General features: G+C 50.7%; 1 protein-coding gene across 1 annotated transcript in view; it reads right to left on the reverse strand.

Moving 5' to 3' along the window:
* Positions 1 to 19177, reverse strand: part of LOC106613028 (zinc finger and BTB domain-containing protein 16-A) — a 66017-nt gene that overhangs the window by 2716 nt on the left and 44124 nt on the right. Inside the window, exon 6 of the mRNA XM_014214894.3 lies at positions 31 to 198. Coding sequence (XP_014070369.2) covers positions 31 to 198 — 168 coding nt within the window. The remainder of the gene's footprint in view (positions 1 to 30; positions 199 to 19177) is intronic.

The following is a 19177-nucleotide window of genomic DNA, read 5'->3' on the forward strand; positions in this document are numbered from 1 at the left end:
TATTATTACGACCACACACTGCTCTCTAACCTGTGTGTACGCGGTAGTGGGTCTCCAGCTGATGCTTGAGGCTGAACCTTTTGCCACAGCCGTTACACTCGTAAGGCTTCTCTCCTGTGTGTATGCGTTTGTGTCCCCTCAGCATGCCATCGTCCCGGAAACAGCTCCCACAGAACTCACACTCAAACGGGTGGTCACCTGGAAACAGGTTAGACACAGGTTGGGTAAAGGTTGGATACACGTTATTACAGGTGTCATAATGCTAAACAGTATCAAATGGTTCAGGTAGGCCTCAGCTCTTCAGCAAATGGTATCAAAAGGGTTACTTTATCGTGACTACTACTTATTAATGTAGTTGTACAGGACAATAAAAACAGAACCTTTTGCATATCAGGCTGGAAAAAAGAATATGCTTTCAGATATACAGGTCTCACATTATTATATACAGTATATTATATTATTATTATATACAGTATATTATTATTATATACAGTATATTATTGTCACGGCTGTCGAAAGGAGCGGACCAAAGTGCAGCGTGGTTGTAGTTCAACATTTTATTAAGTCCGTGAAACTTTGCAAAACAATAACTGAATTGACAAAAACAACAAACCGTGACGCAGAGAGAAACAAACACTATTCAAAATATAATCACCCACAAAACCCAGGCAGAAAAACCCCTACTTAAATATGATCTCCAATTAGAGGCAACGAGGACCAGCTGCCTCCAATTGGAGATCAACCCCCCCCAAAAAAACAACTAGAACTTAAACATAGAAATAGAAAACATAGAAAAACACAAAACACCCCCTGTCACGCCCTGACCAACTCTACCATAGAAAAGCAAATCTTACTATGGTCAGGACGTGACAGTACCCCCCCCCCCCCCCCAAAGTTGCAGACTCCGAATGCACCTAAAACAACAAAAGAAACCACAAAACAAAAGGGAGGGTAGGGAGGGCGACAATTGTCCGTGGCGGCTCAAATGCAGTCCACATACAGTGGGGGAAAAAAGTATTTGATCCCCTGCTGATTATGTACGTTTGCCCACTGACAAAGAAATGATCAGTCTATAATTTTAATAGTAGGTTTATTTGAACAGTGAGAGACAGAATAACAACAAAAAAATCCTGAAAAAGGCATGTCAAAAATGTTATAAAATTATTTGCATTTTAATGAGTGAAATAAGTATTTGACCCCTCTGCAAAACATAACTTAGTACTTGGTGGCAAAACCCTTGTTGGCAACCACAGAGGTCAGACGTTTCTTGTAGTTGGCCACTAGGTTTGCACACATCTCAGGAGGGATTTTGTTCCACTCTTTGCAGATCTTCTCCAAGTCATTAAGGTTTCGAGGCTGGGCGTTTGGCAACTCAAACCTTCAGCTCCCTCCACAGATTTTCTATGGGATTAAGGTCTGGAGACTGGCTAGGCCACTCCAGGACCTTAATGTGCCTCTTCTTGAGCCACTCCTTTGTTGCCTTGGCCGTGTGTTTTGGATCATTGTCATGCTGGAATACACATCCATGACCCATTTTCAATGCCCTGGCTGAGGGAAGGAGGTTTTCACCCAAGATTTGACGGTACATGGCCCCGTCCATCGTCCCTTTGATGCGGTGAAGTTGTCCTGTCCCCTTAGCAGAAAAACACCCCCAAAGCATAATGTTTCCACCTCCATGTCTGACGGTGGAGATGGTGTTCTTGGGGTCATAGGCAGCATTCCTCCTCCTCCGAACACGGCGAGTTGAGTTGATGTCAAAGAGCTCCATTTTGGTCTCATCTGACCACAACACTTTCACCAGTTGTCCTCTGAGTCATTCAGATGTTCATTGGCAGACTTCAGACGGGCCTGTATATGTATTCTTGAGCAGGGGGACCTTGCAGGCGCTTAAGGATTTCAGTCCTTCACGGCATAGTGTGGTACCAATTGTTTTCTTGGTGACTATGGTCCCAGATGCCTTGAGATCATTGACAAGATCCTCCCGTGTAGTTCTGGGCTGATTCCTCACTGTTCTCATGATCATTGCAACTCCACAAGGTGAGATCTTGCATGGAGCCCCAGGCCGAGGGATATTGACAGTTCTTTTGTGTTTCTTCCATTTGCGAATAATCGCACCAAATGTTGTCACCTTCTTACCAAGCTGCTTGGCGATGGTCTTGTAGCCCATTCCAGCCTTGTGTAGGTCTACAATCTTGTCCCTGACATCCTTGGAGAGCTTTTTGGTCTTGGCCATGGTGGAGAATTTGGAATCTGATTGATTGATTGCTTCTGTGGAAAGGTGTCTTTTTTTACAGGTAACAAGCTGCGGTTAGGAGCACTCCCTTTAAAGTGTGCTCCTAATCTCAGCTCGTTACCTGTATAAAAGACACCTGGGAGCCAGAAATGTTTCTGATTGAGAAGGGGTGAAATACTTATTTCCCTCATTAAAATGAAAATCAATTTATAACATTTTTGACATGCGTTTTTCTGGATATTTTAGTTGTTATTCTGTCTCTTACTGTTCAAATAAACCTACCATTAAAATTATAGACTGATCCTTTCTTTGTCAGTGGGCAAACGTACAAAATCAGCAGGGGATGAAATACTTTTCCCCCCCCAATGTAACCTCCAGCAGAGGAGGCGGCTCCGGTTCGGGGCATACTCCCCGCTCCACCCGCTGATCCTTCTGCTTTATTACCACCTGACCATGGATCGTCGTCGAAAGAACCGGACTGTAGATCATTGCTGGAGGTTCTGGGCTGCAGGCTGCCGCTGGAGGCTCTGGGCTGCAGGCCGCCGCTGGAGGTTTCGTACTGGGGAGCGTCGCTGGAGGCTCCGGACTGGGGAGCGTCGTGCCATGGATCATCACTACAGGTTCCGCGCCATGGATCATCACTGGAGGCTTCGTGCCATGGATCATCACTGGAGGCTTCAGACCATAGATCATCACAGGAGGCTTCTTTCGTGGAGCTGGAATAGGTCTCACCGGACTAGAGAACGTCGCTGAGAGTTCTGGACTAGGGAACGTCACTGGAGGCCCGGTGTGCGGAATAGGCACAGGGTATACTGGGCCGTGGAGGTGCACTGGAGGTCTGGAGCTTATGGCTGGCACAACCCGTCCTGGCTGGATAACCTCCATAGCCCGACAAGCGCGAGGCGTTGTGACAGGTCGCACAGGTTTGTGTTGGTGAACTGGGGTTACCGTGCATAGAGCTGGCGCAGAATAACCTGGGCCGAGAAGACGCACCGGAGACCAGGAACGCTGAGCAGGCATAGTCCTTCCTGGCTGAATGCCAACTCTAGCACGGCACCTGTGAGGAGCTTGCACCGAGCGCACCGGGCTGTAGCTGCGCACTGGCGACACAGTGTGTATCTCAGCATAACATGGTGCTTGCTCGATCACTCGCCCCCCACAGTAAGCACGGGGAGTTGGCTCAGGTCTCCAACCTCACTCTGCCAATCTCCCTGTGTGCCTCCCTGTGGGCTGTCTCACGCACTTGCCTCGTTGTTGGTACAGCGCCTCATAATGACGCCGCTCCGCTTTAGCTGCCTCAATCTCCTCCCTCGGACGGCGATACTCCCCAGCCTGCCTCCAGGGTCCTTTTCCGTCCAGAATTTCCTCCCATGTCCATTTCTGTTGCTCCTGGGCACGCTGCTTGGTCCTTTTGTGGTGGGTGATTCTGTCACGGCTGTCGAAAGGAGCGGACCATAGTGCAGCGTGGTTATAGTTCCATATTTTATTAAATCCGTGAAACTTTGCAAAACAATAATAACTGAATTGACAAAAACAACAAACTGTGACGCAGAGAGAAACAAACACTACTCAAAACCCAGGAAGAAAAACCCCTACTTAAATATGATCTCCAATTAGAGGCAACGAGGACCAGCTGCCTCCAATTGGAGATCAACCTAAAAAACAACAACATAGAAATAGAACAACTAGAACTTAAACATAGAAAAAGAAAACATAGAAAAACACAAAACACCCCCTGTCACGACCTGACCAACTCTACCATAGAAAATCACATCTTACTATGGTCAGGACGTGACAATTATATTATTATTATATACAGTATATTATATTATTATTATATACAGTATATTATATTATTATGAAAAAATGCTGTAAAGTAAGAATGCTTTCAAAAATAGGCATTAATAGATTATAGATAGAGTAATAGATTATATTTATCAATTAACTAAATGCAAAATGAGTGAACAAAAGACAAATCTAAATCAAATCCATATTTGGTGTGACCACCCTTTGCCTTCAAAACAGCATCAATTCTTGGTGGTACGCTTGCACAAAGTCAGGGATTTTGTAGGCATATAGTCAGGTGTATGATTAAACAATTATACCAAACAGGTGCTAAAGATCATCAATTCAATATCTAGGTTGAAACACAATCATGAACTGAAACAGCTGTGTAGGAGGAATAAAACTGGGTGAGGAACAGCCAAACTCAGCTAACAAGGTGAGGTTGCTGAAGACAGTTTACTGTCAAAAGTCATACACCATGGCAAGACTGAGCACAGCAACAAGACACAAGGTAGTTATACTGCATCAGCAAGGTCTCTCCCAGGCAGAAATATCAAGGCAGACAGGGGTTTCTAGATGTGCTGTCCAAGCTCTTTTGAAGAAGCACAAAGAAACGGGCAACGTTGAGGACCGTAGACGGAGTGGTCGGCCAAGGAAACTTACTGCAGCAGATGAAATACACATTGTGCTTACTTCCCTTCACAATCAGATGTCCAGCAGTGTCGTCAGCTCAGAATTGGCAGAAAACAGTGGGACCCTGGTACACCCATTTACTGTCCGGAGAAGCTTGGTCAGAAGTGGCCTTCATGGAAGACTTGCGGCCAAAAAGCCATACCTCCGACGTGGAAACAAGGCCAAGCGACTCAACTATGCACGAAAACACAGGAACTGAGGTGCAGATTAATGGCAGCAGGTGCTCTGAACTGATGAGTCAAATATTTGGCTGTAGCAGAAGGCAGAAGTTTGTTCGCCAAAGGGCTGGAGAGCGGCACACGAACGAGTGTCTGCAGGCAACAGTAAAGCATGGTGGAGGTTCCTTGCATGTTTGGGGCTGCATTTCTGCAAATGGAGTTGGAGATTTGGTCAGAATTAATGGTCTCCTCGATGCTGAGAAGTACAGGCAGATACTTATCCATCATGCAATACCATCAGGGAGGCATGTGATTGGCCCCAAATGTATTCTGCAGCATGACAACAATCCCAAACATACAGCGAAAGTCATTAAGAACTATCTTCAGCGTAAACAAGAACAAGGAGTCCTGGAAGTGATGGTATGGCCCCCACAGAGCCCTGATCTCAACATCATTGAGTCTGTCTGGGAATACATGAAAAGAGAGAAGCACCTGAGGCTGCCTAAATCCACAGAATAACTGTGGTTAGTTCTCCAAGATGTTGCCTACTTGCCGGGTTCCTTCAAAAACTGTGTTCAAGTGTACGTAGAAGAATTTATGCTGTTTTGAAGGCAAAGTGTGGTCACACCAAATATTGATTTTATGTAGATTTAACTTCTGTTTACTCACTTTGCATTTTGTTAATTGATAAATATAATCTATTAACATGTCTATTTGTGAAAGCATTCTTACTTTACAGCATTTATTCACACCTGCCTAAAACTTTTGCGCAGTACTGTATTTAATAAAAGTAATGTAATATACTGTACATAATATTGTGAGGACATGTGAGGACACTCCCTCCTGCTAACAGCTAATAGAAGTCCTCTAGACATGTGGGTCTTTCCATACTTTATCCATCTCTCTCTGAGGCTGTGGCATTGAGTCATCTGCAATGACCTATGTGTCTCATTAGCTCAGAGTCCACAGCAACAGCCAAGTGGGACAGTACACTGCACTGCTCATCAGGCACATGACTTGTACCCAATGATACTACCAAGAAGACTGCAGTATAGACAAGATACACAATGATGGCCAAACTCCACTAATCAATTATGTTTTTGTTCAATTTAGATGTGGATCAGAAGAAGTGGTCTCTCTCTCTCAATTCAATTCAATTCAATTCAAGGGGCTTTATTGGCATGGGAAACATATGTTAACATTGCCAAGGCAAGTGAAGTAGATAATATACAAAAGTGAAATAAACTAAAAAATGAACAGGAAACATTACACTCACAGAAGTTCCAAAAGAATAAAGACACTACAAATGTCATATTATGTACAGTTGAAGTCAGAAGTTTACATACACTTAGGTTGGTGTCATTAAAACTCGTTTTTCAACCACTCCACAAATGTCTTGTAAACAAACTATAGTTTTGACAAGTCGGTTAGGACATCTACTATGACACAAGTCATTTCTCCAGCAATTGTTTACAGACAGATTATTTCACTTATAATTCACTGTATCACAATTCCAGTGGGTCAGAAGTTTACACACACTAAGTTGACTGTGCCTTTAAACAGCTTGGAAAATTCCAGAAAATGATGTCATTGCTTTAGAAGCTTCTGATAGGCTAATTGACATCATTTGAGTCAATTGGAGGAGTACCTGTGGATGTATTTCAAGGCCTACCTTCAAACTCAGTGCCTCTTTGCTTGACATCATGTGAAAATCAAAAGAAATCAGCCAAGACCTCAGAATTTGTTTTTTAGACCTCCACAAGTCTGGTTCATCCTTGGGAGCAATTCCAAATGCCTGAAGGTACCATGTTCATCTGTACAAACACAGCCGCCATACCACTCAGGAAGGAGACGTGTTCTGTCTCCTAAACATGAATGTACTTTGGTGCGAAAAGTGCAAATCAATCCCAGAACAACAGCAAAGGACCTTGTGAAGATGCTGGAGGAAACAGGCACAAAAGTTGTTTTTATCCACAGTAAAACGAGTCCTATATCAACATAACCTGAAAGGCCGCTCAGCAAGGAAGAAGCCACTGCTCCAAAACCGCCATGAAAAAGCTACAGTTTGCAACTGCACATGGGGACAAAGATTGTACTTTTTGGAGAAATGTCCTCTGGTCTGATGAAACAAAAATAGAACTGTTTGGCCATAATGACCATCGTTATGTTTGGAGGAAAAAGGGGGAGGCTTGCAAGCCGAAGAACACTATCCCAACCGTGAAGCACGAGGGTGGCTGCATCATGTTGTGGGGGTGCTTTGCTGCAGGAGGGACTGGTGCACTTCACAAAATAGATGGCATCATGAGGCAGGAAAATTATGTGCATATATTGAAGCCACATCTCAAGACATCAGTCAGGAAGTTAAAGCTTGGTCGCAAATGGGTTTTCCAAATGGACAATGACCCCAAGCATACTTCCAAAGTTGTTGCAAAATGGCTTAAGGACAACAATGTCAAGGTATTGGAGTGGCCATCACAAAGCCCTGACCTCAATCCTATAGAAAATGTGTGGGCAGAACTGAAAAAGTGTGTGCGAGCAAGGAGGCCAACAAACCTGACTCACTTACACCAACTCTGTCAGGAGGAATGGGCTAAAATTCACCCAACTTATTGTGGGAAGCTTGTGGAAGGCTACATGAAACGTTTTAACCTCCAAGTTAAACAATTTAAAGGCAATGCTACCAAATACTAATTGAGTGTATGTAAACTTCTGACCCACTGGGAATGTGATGAAAGAAATAAAAGCTGAAATAAATCATTCTCTCTACTATTATTCTGGCATTTCACATTCTTAAACTAAAGTGGTGATCCTAACTGACCTAAGACAGGAAATTTTTACTACAATTAAATGTCAGGAATTGTGAAAAACTGTGTTGAAATGTATTTGGCTAAGGTGTATGTAAACTTCCGACTTCAACTGTATATGTACAGTGTTGTAACAATGTGCAAATGGTTAAAGTACAAAAGGGAAAATAAATAAAAATACATTTGGTTTGTATTTACAATGGTGTTTGTTCTTCACTGTTTGCCCTTTTCTTGTGGCAACAGGTTACACATATTGCTGCGGAATTTCGCCCAGTAGATATGGGAGTTTATCAAAATCGGGTCTGTTTTCTAATTCTTTGTGGATCTGTGTAATCTGAGGGAAATATGTGTCTCTAATATGGTCATTCATTTGGCAGGAGGTTAGGAAGTGCAGCTCAGTTTCCACTTCATTTTGTGGGCAGTGTGCACATAGCTGGTATTTTCTTGAGAGACAGGTTTGCCTACGGCGACCTTTCTCAATGGCAAGACTATGCTCACTGAGTCTGTACATAGTCAAAGCTTTCCTTAAGTTTGGGTCAGTCACAGTGGTCAGGTATTCTGACACTGTGTACTCTCTGTTTAGGGCCAAATAGCATTCCAGTTTGCTCTGTTTATTTTGTTAATTCTTTCCCATGTGTCAAGTAATTATCTTTTTGTTTTCTCATGATTTGGTTGGGTCTAATTGTGTTGCTGTCCTGGGGCTCTGTGGGGTCTGTTTGTGAACAGAGCCCCAGGACCAGCTGCTTAGGGGACTCTTCTCCAGGTTCATCTCTCTGTAAGTGATGGCTTTGTTATGGACGGTTTGGGAATCGCTTCCTTTTAGGTGGTTGTAGAATTGAACGTCTCTTTTCTGGATTTTGATAATTAGTGGGCATCGGCCTAATTCTGCTCTGCATGCATTATTTGGTGTTTTACATTGTACACGGAGGATATTTTTGCAGAATTCTGCATGCAGAGTCTCAATCTGGTGTTTGTCCCATTTTGTGAATTCTTTATGTTCCTTTTGATGGCATAGAATGACCTTGCCTTGTCTCTCAGATCATTCACAGCCAGTAAGTGTGAGCAGAGCCTGCTGAGCACCTGGTACATGCCATTGGCTTGGGCTAGTGTAAGAGTGGGGGTTGGGCCTGTTTGCCTGCTCACGGCCTGGGCGTATGTGGGACTTCCATGTTGAGGCCCTCTTTGCGGGTGTGGAGTGCATGGGGTGGGCAGGAGGGGCATAGGTCTGATCTGAGGGGGCCTAAATGGGGTGTGGGCATGGCTGACTTGGGAGGTTGTTGATTGGTTGGGGTGGGGGTGTGGATGTGGCTGGTGGTGTTGTGGTCCGGATGTAGGTGTGGGTCCTCTATGTGTAGGTCAGGGGGGGGGGGGGGGGTCCCCGCAGGTCTGGGAGAGTATCTCGCTGGTCTGGGCATTGTGTCTATTGATCTGTTGCTCCTGTATGAAGTGTTGGGGCTGTGTTTGAGAGCGATGTCCTTTAGTGTCCGGGCGAAGGTGGGCACTGCTGCCTTGTATAGGTGGACCTGGTCATAAAGGCTGTTCAAGTCCAGGGTGGAGTGGTGGGCCAGGTAAACATTTAGTTTTGAGGCAGAGTCACGGGAAATACTTGCGTTTACCCGCTGTATGGTAGCAGGGTGGATATAACCACTGTGCATTGGGGAAAGTAGAAAAAGCTTTTTCAATCACTCTCTTGAGTGCTGTGGCCACCCCTTTCCTGCTGTGCTCTCAGGTCGTTTGTACCTGTGTGTATTATTATGTGGCTAGGTGAACCTAGTTGGTCCTCAGACAGAAGGTCTAGGGCATGCTGGGTGTTTGGACATCAGAGTTGAGACACACTGTGTTTGGGAAAACATTTCTTTTCTTGTATGTATTTCAAGTTTGAGTCCATAAGGAGTACAATCTGTGCCTTGTGTATGTCCTCAGTGGGTGTGGTTGTCAGGAGGGCTATCAGGGTGGCTGACAGGGGGGAAGCTCAGAGGGGGTGAGATCTCCTTTGCTTGGGGTTCTTCATTTGCCAGTCCCGCTGTGATGTAGACGTGGTCAGGGGACTGTCCCGCAGTAGTGTAAACGTGGTCAGGGTCTGGGGACTGTCCCGCTGTAGTGTAGACGTGGTCAGGGTCTGAGGACTGTTCTGCTGTGGTGTAGACGTGGTCAGGGTCTGGGGACTGTCCAGCTGTGATGTCGACGTGGTCAGGGTCTGGGGACTTTCCCGCTGTGATGTCGACGTGGTCAGGGTCTGGGGACTGTCCCGCTGTGATGTCGACGTGGTCAGGGTCTGGGGACTGTCCCGCTGTGATGTAGATGTGGTCAGGGTCTGGGGACTGTCCTGCAGTAGTGTAGACGTGGTCAGGGTCTGAGGACTGTTCTGCTGTGGTGTAGACGTGGTCAGGGTCTGGGGACTGTCCAGGGTCTGAGGACTGTTCTGTTGTGGTGTAGACTGATGAGGACTGTTCTGCTGTGGTGTAGACGTGGTCAGGGTCTGGGGTGGACTGTTCTGCTGTGATGTAGACGTGGTCAGGGTCTGAGGACTGTTCTGCTGTGGTGTAGACGTGGTCAGGGTCTGGGGTGGACTGTTCTGCTGTGATGTAGACGTGGTCAGGGTCTGGGGACTGTTCTGCTGTGGTGTAGACGTGGTCATGGCCTGGGGACTGTTCTGCTGTGGTGTAGACGTGGTCAGGGTCTGGGGTGGACTGATCTGCTGTGATGGAGACGTGGTCAGGGTCTGGGGTGGACTGTTCTGCTGTGATGTAGACGTGGTCAGGGTCTGGGGTGGACTGTTCTGCTGTGATGTAGACGTGGTCAGGGTCTGGGGTGGACTGTTCTGCCGTGATGTAGACGTGGTCAGGGTCTGGGGTGGACTGTTCTGCTGTGATGTAGACGTGGTCAGGGTCTGGGGACTGTTCTGCTGTGATGTAGACGTGGTCAGGGTCTGAGGACTGTTCTGCTGTGGTGTAGACGTGGTCAGGGTCTGGGGTGGACTGTTCTGCTGTGATGTAGACGTGGTCAGGGTCTGGGGTGGACTGTTCTGCTGTGGTGTAGACGTGGTCAGGGTCTGAGGACTGCTCTGCTGTGATGTAGACGTGGTCAGGGTCTGGGGACTGTTCTGCTGTGGTGTAGACGTGGTCAGGGTCTGAGGACTGCTCTGCTGTGATGTAGACGTGGTCAGGGTCTGGGGAGGACTGTTCTGCTGTGATGTAGACGTGGTCATGGTCTGAAGACTGTTCTGCTGTGATGTAGATGTGGTCATGGTCTGGGGACTGTTCTGCAGTGGTGTAGACGTGGTCAGGGTCTGGGGACTGTTCTGCTGTGGTGTAGACGTGGTCATGGTCTGAGGTGGACTGTTCTGCTGTGGTGTAGACGTGGTCAGGGTCTGGGGACTGTCCAGGGTCTGAGGACTGTTCTGTTGTGGTGTAGACTGATGAGGACTGTTCTGCTGTGGTGTAGACGTGGTCAGGGTCTGGGGTGGACTGTTCTGCTGTGATGTAGACGTGGTCAGGGTCTGAGGACTGTTCTGCTGTGGTGTAGACGTGGTCAGGGTCTGGGGTGGACTGTTCTGCTGTGGTGTAGACGTGGTCAGGGTCTGGGGTGGACTGTTCTGCTGTGATGTAGACGTGGTCAGGGTCTGGGGACTGTTCTGCTGTGGTGTAGACGTGGTCAGGGTCTGGGGTGGACTGATCTGCTGTGATGGAGACGTGGTCAGGGTCTGGGGTGGACTGTTCTGCTGTGATGTAGACGTGGTCAGGGTCTGGGGTGGACTGTTCTGCTGTGATGTAGACGTGGTCAGTGTCTGGGGTGGACTGTTCTGCCGTGATGTAGACGTGGTCAGGGTCTGGGGTGGACTGTTCTGCTGTGGTGTAGACGTGGTCAGGGTCTGAGGACTGTTCTGCTGTGATGTAGACGTGGTCAGGGTCTGGGGTGGACTGTTCTGCTGTGATGTAGACGTGGTCAGGGTCTGGGGACTGTTCTGCTGTGATGTAGATGTGGTCATGGTCTGGGGACTGTTCTGCTGTGGAGTAGACGTGGTCATGGTCTGGGGACTGTTCTGCTGTGGTGTAGACGTGGTCATGGTCTGAGGACTGTTCTGCTGTGATGTAGACGTGGTCATGGTCTGAGTACTGTTCTGCTGTGATGTAGACGTGGTCAGGGTCTGGGGACTGTTCTGCTGTGATGTAGACGTGGTCAGGGTCTGGGGAGGACTGTTCTGCTGTGAAGTCGACGTGGTCAGGGTCTGGGGACTGTTCTGCTGTGGGGTAGACGTGGTCAGGGTCTGGGGTGGACTGTTCTGCTGTGATGTAGACGTGGTCAGGGGCTGGGGTGGACTGTTCTGCTGTGATGTAGACGTGGTCAGGGTCTGGGGTGGACTGTTCTGCAGTGTTGTAGACGTGGTCATGGTCTGGGGACTGTTCTGCTGTGATGTAGACGTGGTCAGGGTCTGGGGTGGACTGTTCTGCTGTGGTGTAGACGTGGTCAGGGTCTGGGGTGGACTGTTCTGCTGTGGTGTAGACATGGTCAGGGTCTGGGGACTGTTCTGCTGTGGTGTAGACGTGGTCAGGGTCTGAGGACTGCTCTGCTGTGATGTAGACGTGGTCAGGGTCTGGGGAGGACTGTTCTGCTGTGATGTAGACGTGGTCATGGTCTGAAGACTGTTCTGCTGTGATGTAGATGTGGTCATGGTCTGGGGACTGTTCTGCTGTGGAGTAGACGTGGTCATGGTCTGGGGACTGTTCTGCTGTGGTGTAGACGTGGTCATGGTCTGAGGTGGACTGTTCTGCTGTGGTGTAGACGTGGTCAGGGTCTGGGGACTGTTCTGCTGTGGTGTAGACGTGGTCATGGTCTGAGGTGGACTGTTCTGCTGTGGTGTAGACGTGGTCAGGGTCTGGGGACTGTCCAGGGTCTGAGGACTGTTCTGTTGTGGTGTAGACTGATGAGGACTGTTCTGCTGTGGTGTAGACGTGGTCAGGGTCTGGGGTGGACTGTTCTGCTGTGATGTAGACGTGGTCAGGGTCTGAGGACTGTTCTGCTGTGGTGTAGACGTGGTCAGGGTCTGGGGTGGACTGTTCTGCTGTGATGTAGACGTGGTCAGGGTCTGAGGACTGTTCTGCTGTGGTGTAGACGTGGTCAGGGTCTGGGGTGGACTGTTCTGCTGTGGTGTAGACGTGGTCAGGGTCTGGGGTGGACTGATCTGCTGTGATGGAGACGTGGTCAGGGTCTGGGGTGGACTGTTCTGCTGTGATGTAGACGTGGTCAGGGTCTGGGGTGGACTGTTCTGCTGTGATGTAGACGTGGTCAGGGTCTGGGGTGGACTGTTCTGCTGTGATGTAGACGTGGTCAGGGTCTGGGGACTGTTCTGCTGTGATGTAGACGTGGTCAGGGTCTGGGGTGGACTGTTCTGCTGTGATGTAGATGTGGTCAGGGTCTGGGGACTGTTCTGCTGTGGTGTAGACGTGGTCAGGGTCTGGGGAGGACTGTTCTGCTGTGAAGTCGACGTGGTCAGGGTCTGGGGACTGTTCTGCTGTGATGTAGACGTGGTCATGGTCTGGGGACTGTTCTGCTGTGGGGTAGACGTGGTCAGGGTCTGGGGTGGACTGTTCTGCTGTGATGTAGACGTGGTCAGGGGCTGAGGACTGTTCTGCTGTGATGTAGACGTGGTCAGGGTCTGGGGTGGACTGTTCTGCAGTGTTGTAGACGTGGTCATGGTCTGGGGACTGTTCTGCTGTGATGTAGACGTGGTCAGGGTCTGGGGTGGACTGTTCTGCTGTGGTGTAGACGTGGTCAGGGTCTGGGGACTGTTCTGCTGTGGTGTAGACGTTGTCATGGTCTGAGGTGGACTGTTCTGCTGTGGTGTAGACGTGGTCAGGGTCTGGGGTGGACTGTTCTGCTGTGGTGTAGACGTGGTCAGGGTCTGGGGTGGACTGTTCTGCTGTGGTGTAGACGTGGTCAGGGTCTGGGGACAGTTCTGCTGTGGTGTAGACGTGGTCAGGGTCTGAGGACTGTTCTGCTGTGGTGTAGACGTGGTCAGGGTCTGGGGTGGACTGTTCTGCTGTGATGTAGACGTGGTCAGGGTCTGGGGTGGACTGTTCTGCTGTGATGTAGACGTGGTCAGGGTCTGGGGTGGACTGTTCTGCTGTGGTGTAGACGTGGTCAGGGTCTGGGGTGGACTGTTCTGCTGTGGTGTAGACATGGTCAGGGTCTGGGGACTGTTCTGCTGTGGTGTAGACGTGGTCAGGGTCTGAGGACTGCTCTGCTGTGATGTAGACGTGGACAGGGTCTGGGGAGGACTGTTCTGCTGTGATGTAGATGTGGTCATGGTCTGAGGACTGTTCTGCTGTGGTGTAGACGTGGTCATGGTCTGGGGTGGACTGTTCTGCTGTGATATAGACGTGGTCAGGGTCTGAGGACTGTTCTGCTGTGGTGTAGACGTGGTCAGGGTCTGGGGTGGACTGTTCTGCTGTGGTGTAGACGTGGTCAGGGTCTGAGGACTGTTCTGCTGTGGTGTAGACATGGTCAGGGTCTGGGGTGGACTGTTCTGCTGTGGTGTAGATGTGGTCATGGTCTGGGGACTGTTCTGCTGTGGAGTAGACGTGGTCAGGGTCTGGGGACTGTTCTGCTGTGGTGTAGATGTGGTCATGGTCTGAGGTGGACTGTTCTGCTGTGGTGTAGACGTGGTCAGGGTCTGGGGTGGACTGTTCTGCTGTGATGTAGACGTGGTCAGTGTCTGAGGACTGCTCTGCTGTGATGTAGACGTGGTCAGGGTCTGGGGAGGACTGTTCTGCTGTGATGTAGACGTGGTCATGGTCTGAGGACTGTTCTGCTGTGATGTAGGTGTGGTCATGGTCTGGGGACTGTTCTGCTGTGGAGAAGACGTGGTCAGGGTCTGGGGACTGTTCTGCTGTGGTGTAGATGTGGTCATGGTCTGAGGTGGACTGTTCTGCTGTGGTGTAGACGTGGTCAGGGTCTGGGGTGGACTGTTCTGCTGTGATGTAGACGTGGTCAGGGTCTGGGGTGGACTGTTCTGCTGTGATGTAGATGTGGTCAGGGTCTGGGGACTGTTCTGCTGTGGTGTAGACGTGGTCAGGGTCTGGGGAGGACTGTTCTGCTGTGAAGTCGACGTGGTCAGGGTCTGGGGACTGTTCTGCTGTGGGGTAGACGTGGTCAGGGTCTGGGGTGGACTGTTCTGCTGTGATGTAGACGTGGTCAGGGGCTGGGGTGGACTGTTCTGCTGTGATGTAGACGTGGTCAGGGTCTGGGGTGGACTGTTCTGCAGTGTTGTAGACGTGGTCATGGTCTGGGGACTGTTCTGCTGTGATGTAGACGTGGTCAGGGTCTGGGGTGGACTGTTCTGCTGTGGTGTAGACGTGGTCAGGGTCTGAGGACTGCTCTGCTGTGATGTAGACGTGGTCAGGGTCTGGGGACTGTTCTGCTGTGGTGTAGACGTGGTCATGGTCTGAGGTGGACTGTTCTGCTGTGGTGTAGACGTGGTCAGGGTCTGGGGACTGTCCAGGGTCTGAGGACTGTTCTGTTGTGGTGTAGACTGATGAGGACTGTTCTGCTGTGGTGTAGACGTGGTCAGGGTCTGGGGTGGACTGTTCTGCTGTGATGTAGACGTGGTCAGGGTCTGAGGACTGTTCTGCTGTGGTGTAGACGTGGTCAGGGTCTGGGGTGGACTGTTCTGCTGTGATGTAGACGTGGTCAGGGTCTGGGGACTGTTCTGCTGTGGTGTAGACGTGGTCATGGCCTGGGGACTGTTCTGCTGTGGTGTAGACGTGGTCAGGGTCTGGGGTGGACTGATCTGCTGTGATGGAGACGTGGTCAGGGTCTGGGGTGGACTGTTCTGCTGTGATGTAGACGTGGTCAGGGTCTGGGGACTGTTCTGCTGTGATGTAGACGTGGTCAGGGTCTGGGGACTGTTCTGCTGTGGGGTAGACGTGGTCAGGGTCTGGGGTGGACTGTTCTGCTGTGATGTAGACGTGGTCAGGGTCTGGGGTGGACTGTTCTGCTGTGATGTAGACGTGGTCAGGGTCTGGGGACTGTTCTGCTGTGATGTAGACGTGGTCAGGGTCTGGGGACTGTTCTGCTGTGATGTAGACGTGGTCAGGGTCTGGGGACTGTTCTGCTGTGATGTAGACGTGGTCAGGTTCTGGGGACTGTTCTGCTGTGGTGTAGACGTGGTCAGGGTCTGGGGAGGACTGTTCTGCTGTGAAGTCGACGTGGTCAGGGTCTGGGGACTGTTCTGCTGTGGGGTAGACGTGGTCAGGGTCTGGGGTGGACTGTTCTGCTGTGATGTAGACGTGGTCAGGGTCTGGGGTGGACTGTTCTGCTGTGATGTAGACGTGGTCAGGGTCTGGGGACTGTTCTGCTGTGGTGTAGACGTGGTCAGGGTCTGGGGTGGACTGTTCTGCTGTGATGTAGACGTGGTCAGGGTCTGGAGACTGTTCTGCTGTGGTGTAGACGTGGTCAGGGTCTGAGGACTGCTCTGCTGTGATGTAGACGTGGTCAGGGTCTGGGGAGGACTGTTCTGCTGTGATGTAGACGTGGTCATGGTCTGAAGACTGTTCTGCTGTGATGTAGATGTGGTCATGGTCTGGGGACTGTTCTGCTGTGGAGTAGACGTGGTCAGGGACTGGGGACTGTTCTGCTGTGGTGTAGACGTGGTCAGGGTCTGGGGTGGACTGTTCTGCTGTGATATAGACGTGGTCAGGGTCTGAGGACTGTTCTGCTGTGGTGTAGACGTGGTCAGGGTCTGGGGTGGACTGTTCTGCTGTGGTGTAGACGTGGTCAGGGTCTGGGGACAGTTCTGCTGTGGTGTAGACGTGGTCATGGCCTGGGGACTGTTCTGCTGTGGTGTAGACGTGGTCAGGGTCTGGGGTGGACTGTTCTGCTGTGATGTAGACATGGTCAGGGTCTGGGGACTGTTCTGCTGTGGTGTAGACGTGGTCAGGGTCTGAGGACTGCTCTGCTGTGATGTAGACGTGGACAGGGTCTGGGGAGGACTGTTCTGCTGTGATGTAGATGTGGTCATGGTCTGAGGACTGTTCTGCTGTGGTGTAGACGTGGTCATGGTCTGGGGTGGACTGTTCTGCTGTGATATAGACGTGGTCAGGGTCTGAGGACTGTTCTGCTGTGGTGTAGACGTGGTCAGGGTCTGGGGTGGACTGTTCTGCTGTGGTGTAGACGTGGTCAGGGTCTGAGGACTGTTCTGCTGTGGTGTAGACGTGGTCAGGGTCTGGGGTGGACTGTTCTGCTGTGGTGTAGATGTGGTCATGGTCTGGGGACTGTTCTGCTGTGGAGTAGACGTGGTCAGGGTCTGGGGACTGTTCTGCTGTGGTGTAGATGTGGTCATGGTCTGAGGTGGACTGTTCTGCTGTGGTGTAGACGTGGTCAGGGTCTGGGGTGGACTGTTCTGCTGTGATGTAGACGTGGTCAGTGTCTGAGGACTGCTCTGCTGTGATGTAGACGTGGTCAGGGTCTGGGGAGGACTGTTCTGCTGTGATGTAGACGTGGTCATGGTCTGAGGACTGTTCTGCTGTGATGTAGGTGTGGTCATGGTCTGGGGACTGTTCTGCTGTGGAGAAGACGTGGTCAGGGTCTGGGGACTGTTCTGCTGTGGTGTAGATGTGGTCATGGTCTGAGGTGGACTGTTCTGCTGTGGTGTAGACGTGGTCAGGGTCTGGGGTGGACTGTTCTGCTGTGATGTAGACGTGGTCAGGGTCTGAGGACTGTTCTGCTGTGGTGTAGACGTGGTCAGGGTCTGGGGTGGACTGTTCTGCTGTGATGTAGACGTGGTCAGGGTCTGGGGACTGTTCTGCTGTGGTGTAGACGTGGTCATGGCCTGGGGACTGTTCTGCTGTGGTGTAGACGTGGTCAGGGTCTGGGGTGGACTGTTCTGCTGTGATGGAGACGTGGTCAGGGTCTGGGGTGGACTGTTCTGCTGTGATGTAGACGTGGTCAGGGTCTGGGGTGGACTGTTCTGCTGTGATGTAGACGTGGTCAGGGTCTGGGGACTGTTCTGCTGTGATGTAGACGTGGTCAGGGTCTGGGGACTGTTCTGCTGTGGGGTAGACGTGGTCAGGGTCTGGGGTGGACTGTTCTGCTGTGATGTAGACGTGGTCAGGGTCTGGGGTGGACTGTTCTGCTGTGATGTAGACGTGGTCAGGGTCTGGGGTGGACTGTTCTGCTGTGAAGTAGACTGATGAGGACTGTTCTGCTGTGATGTAGACGTGGTCAGGGTCTGAGGACTGTTCTGCTGTGGTGTAGACGTGGTCAGGGTCTGAGGACTGTTCTGCTGTGATGTAGACGTGGTCATGGTCTGAGGACTGTTCTGCTGTGGTGTAGACGTGGTCAGGGTCTGGGGACTGTTCTGCTGTGGTGTAGAGGTGGTCAGGGTCTGGGGACTGTTCTGCTGTGGTGTAGACGTGGTCAGGGTCTGGGGTAGACGTGGTCAGGGTCTGGGGACTGTTCTGCTGTGGTGTAGATGTGGTCAGGGTCTGGTGTGGACTGTTCTGCTGTGGTGTAGACGTGGTCAGGGTCTGGGGTGGACTGTGCTGCTGTGGTGTAGACGTGGTCAGGGTCTGGGGTGGACTGTTCTGCTGTGGTGTAGACGTGGTCAGGGTTTGTGGTTGACTGTTCTGCTGTGGTGTAGACGTGGTCAGGGTCTGGGGTGGACTGTTCTGCTGTGATGTAGACGTGGTCAGGGTCTGGGGTGGACTGTTCTGCTGTGGTGTAGACGTGGTCAGGGTCTGGGGTGGACTGTTCTGCTGTGGTGTAGACGTGGTCAGGGTTTGTGGTTGACTGTTCTGCTGTGGTGTAGACGTGGTCAGGCTCTGGGGTGGACTGTTCTGCTGTGGTGTAGACGTGGTCAGGGTCTGGGGACTGTTCTGCTGTGATGTAAACGTGGTCAGGGTCTGGGGTGGACTGTTCTGCAGTGTGTAGACGTGGTCATGGTCTGGGGACTGTTCTGCTGTGGTGTAGACGTGGTCAGGGTCTGGGGTGGACTGTTCTGCTGTGGTGTAGACGTGGTCAGGGTCTGAGGACTGCTCTGCTGTGATGTAGACGTGGTCAGGGTCTGGGGACTGTTCTGCTGTGGTGTAGACGTGGTCAGGATCTGAGGACTGCTCTGCTGTGATGGAGACGTGGTCAGGGTCTGGGGACTGTTCTGCTGTGGTGTAGACGTGGTCAGGATCTGAGGACTGCTCTGCTGTGATGTAGACGTGGTCAGGGTCTGGGGAGGACTGTTCTGCTGTGATGTAGACGTGGTCAGGGTCTGGGGACTGTTCTGCTGTTGTGTAGACGTGGTCATGGCCTGGGGACTGTTCTGCTGTGGTGTAGACGTGGTCAGGGTCTGGGGTGGACTGTTCTGCTGTGATGGAGACGTGGTCAGGGTCTGGGGTGGACTGTTCTGCTGTGGGGTAGACGTGGTCAGGGTCTGGGGTGGACTGTTCTGCTGTGGTGTAGACGTGGTCAGGGTCTGGGGTGGACTGTTCTGCTGTGAAGTAGACTGATGAGGA

Source organism: Salmo salar, chromosome 09 (assembly GCF_965601325.2).
Source record: "Salmo salar chromosome 09, fSalSal1, whole genome shotgun sequence".
In the NCBI taxonomy this organism is placed as follows: domain Eukaryota; kingdom Metazoa; phylum Chordata; class Actinopteri; order Salmoniformes; family Salmonidae; genus Salmo; species Salmo salar.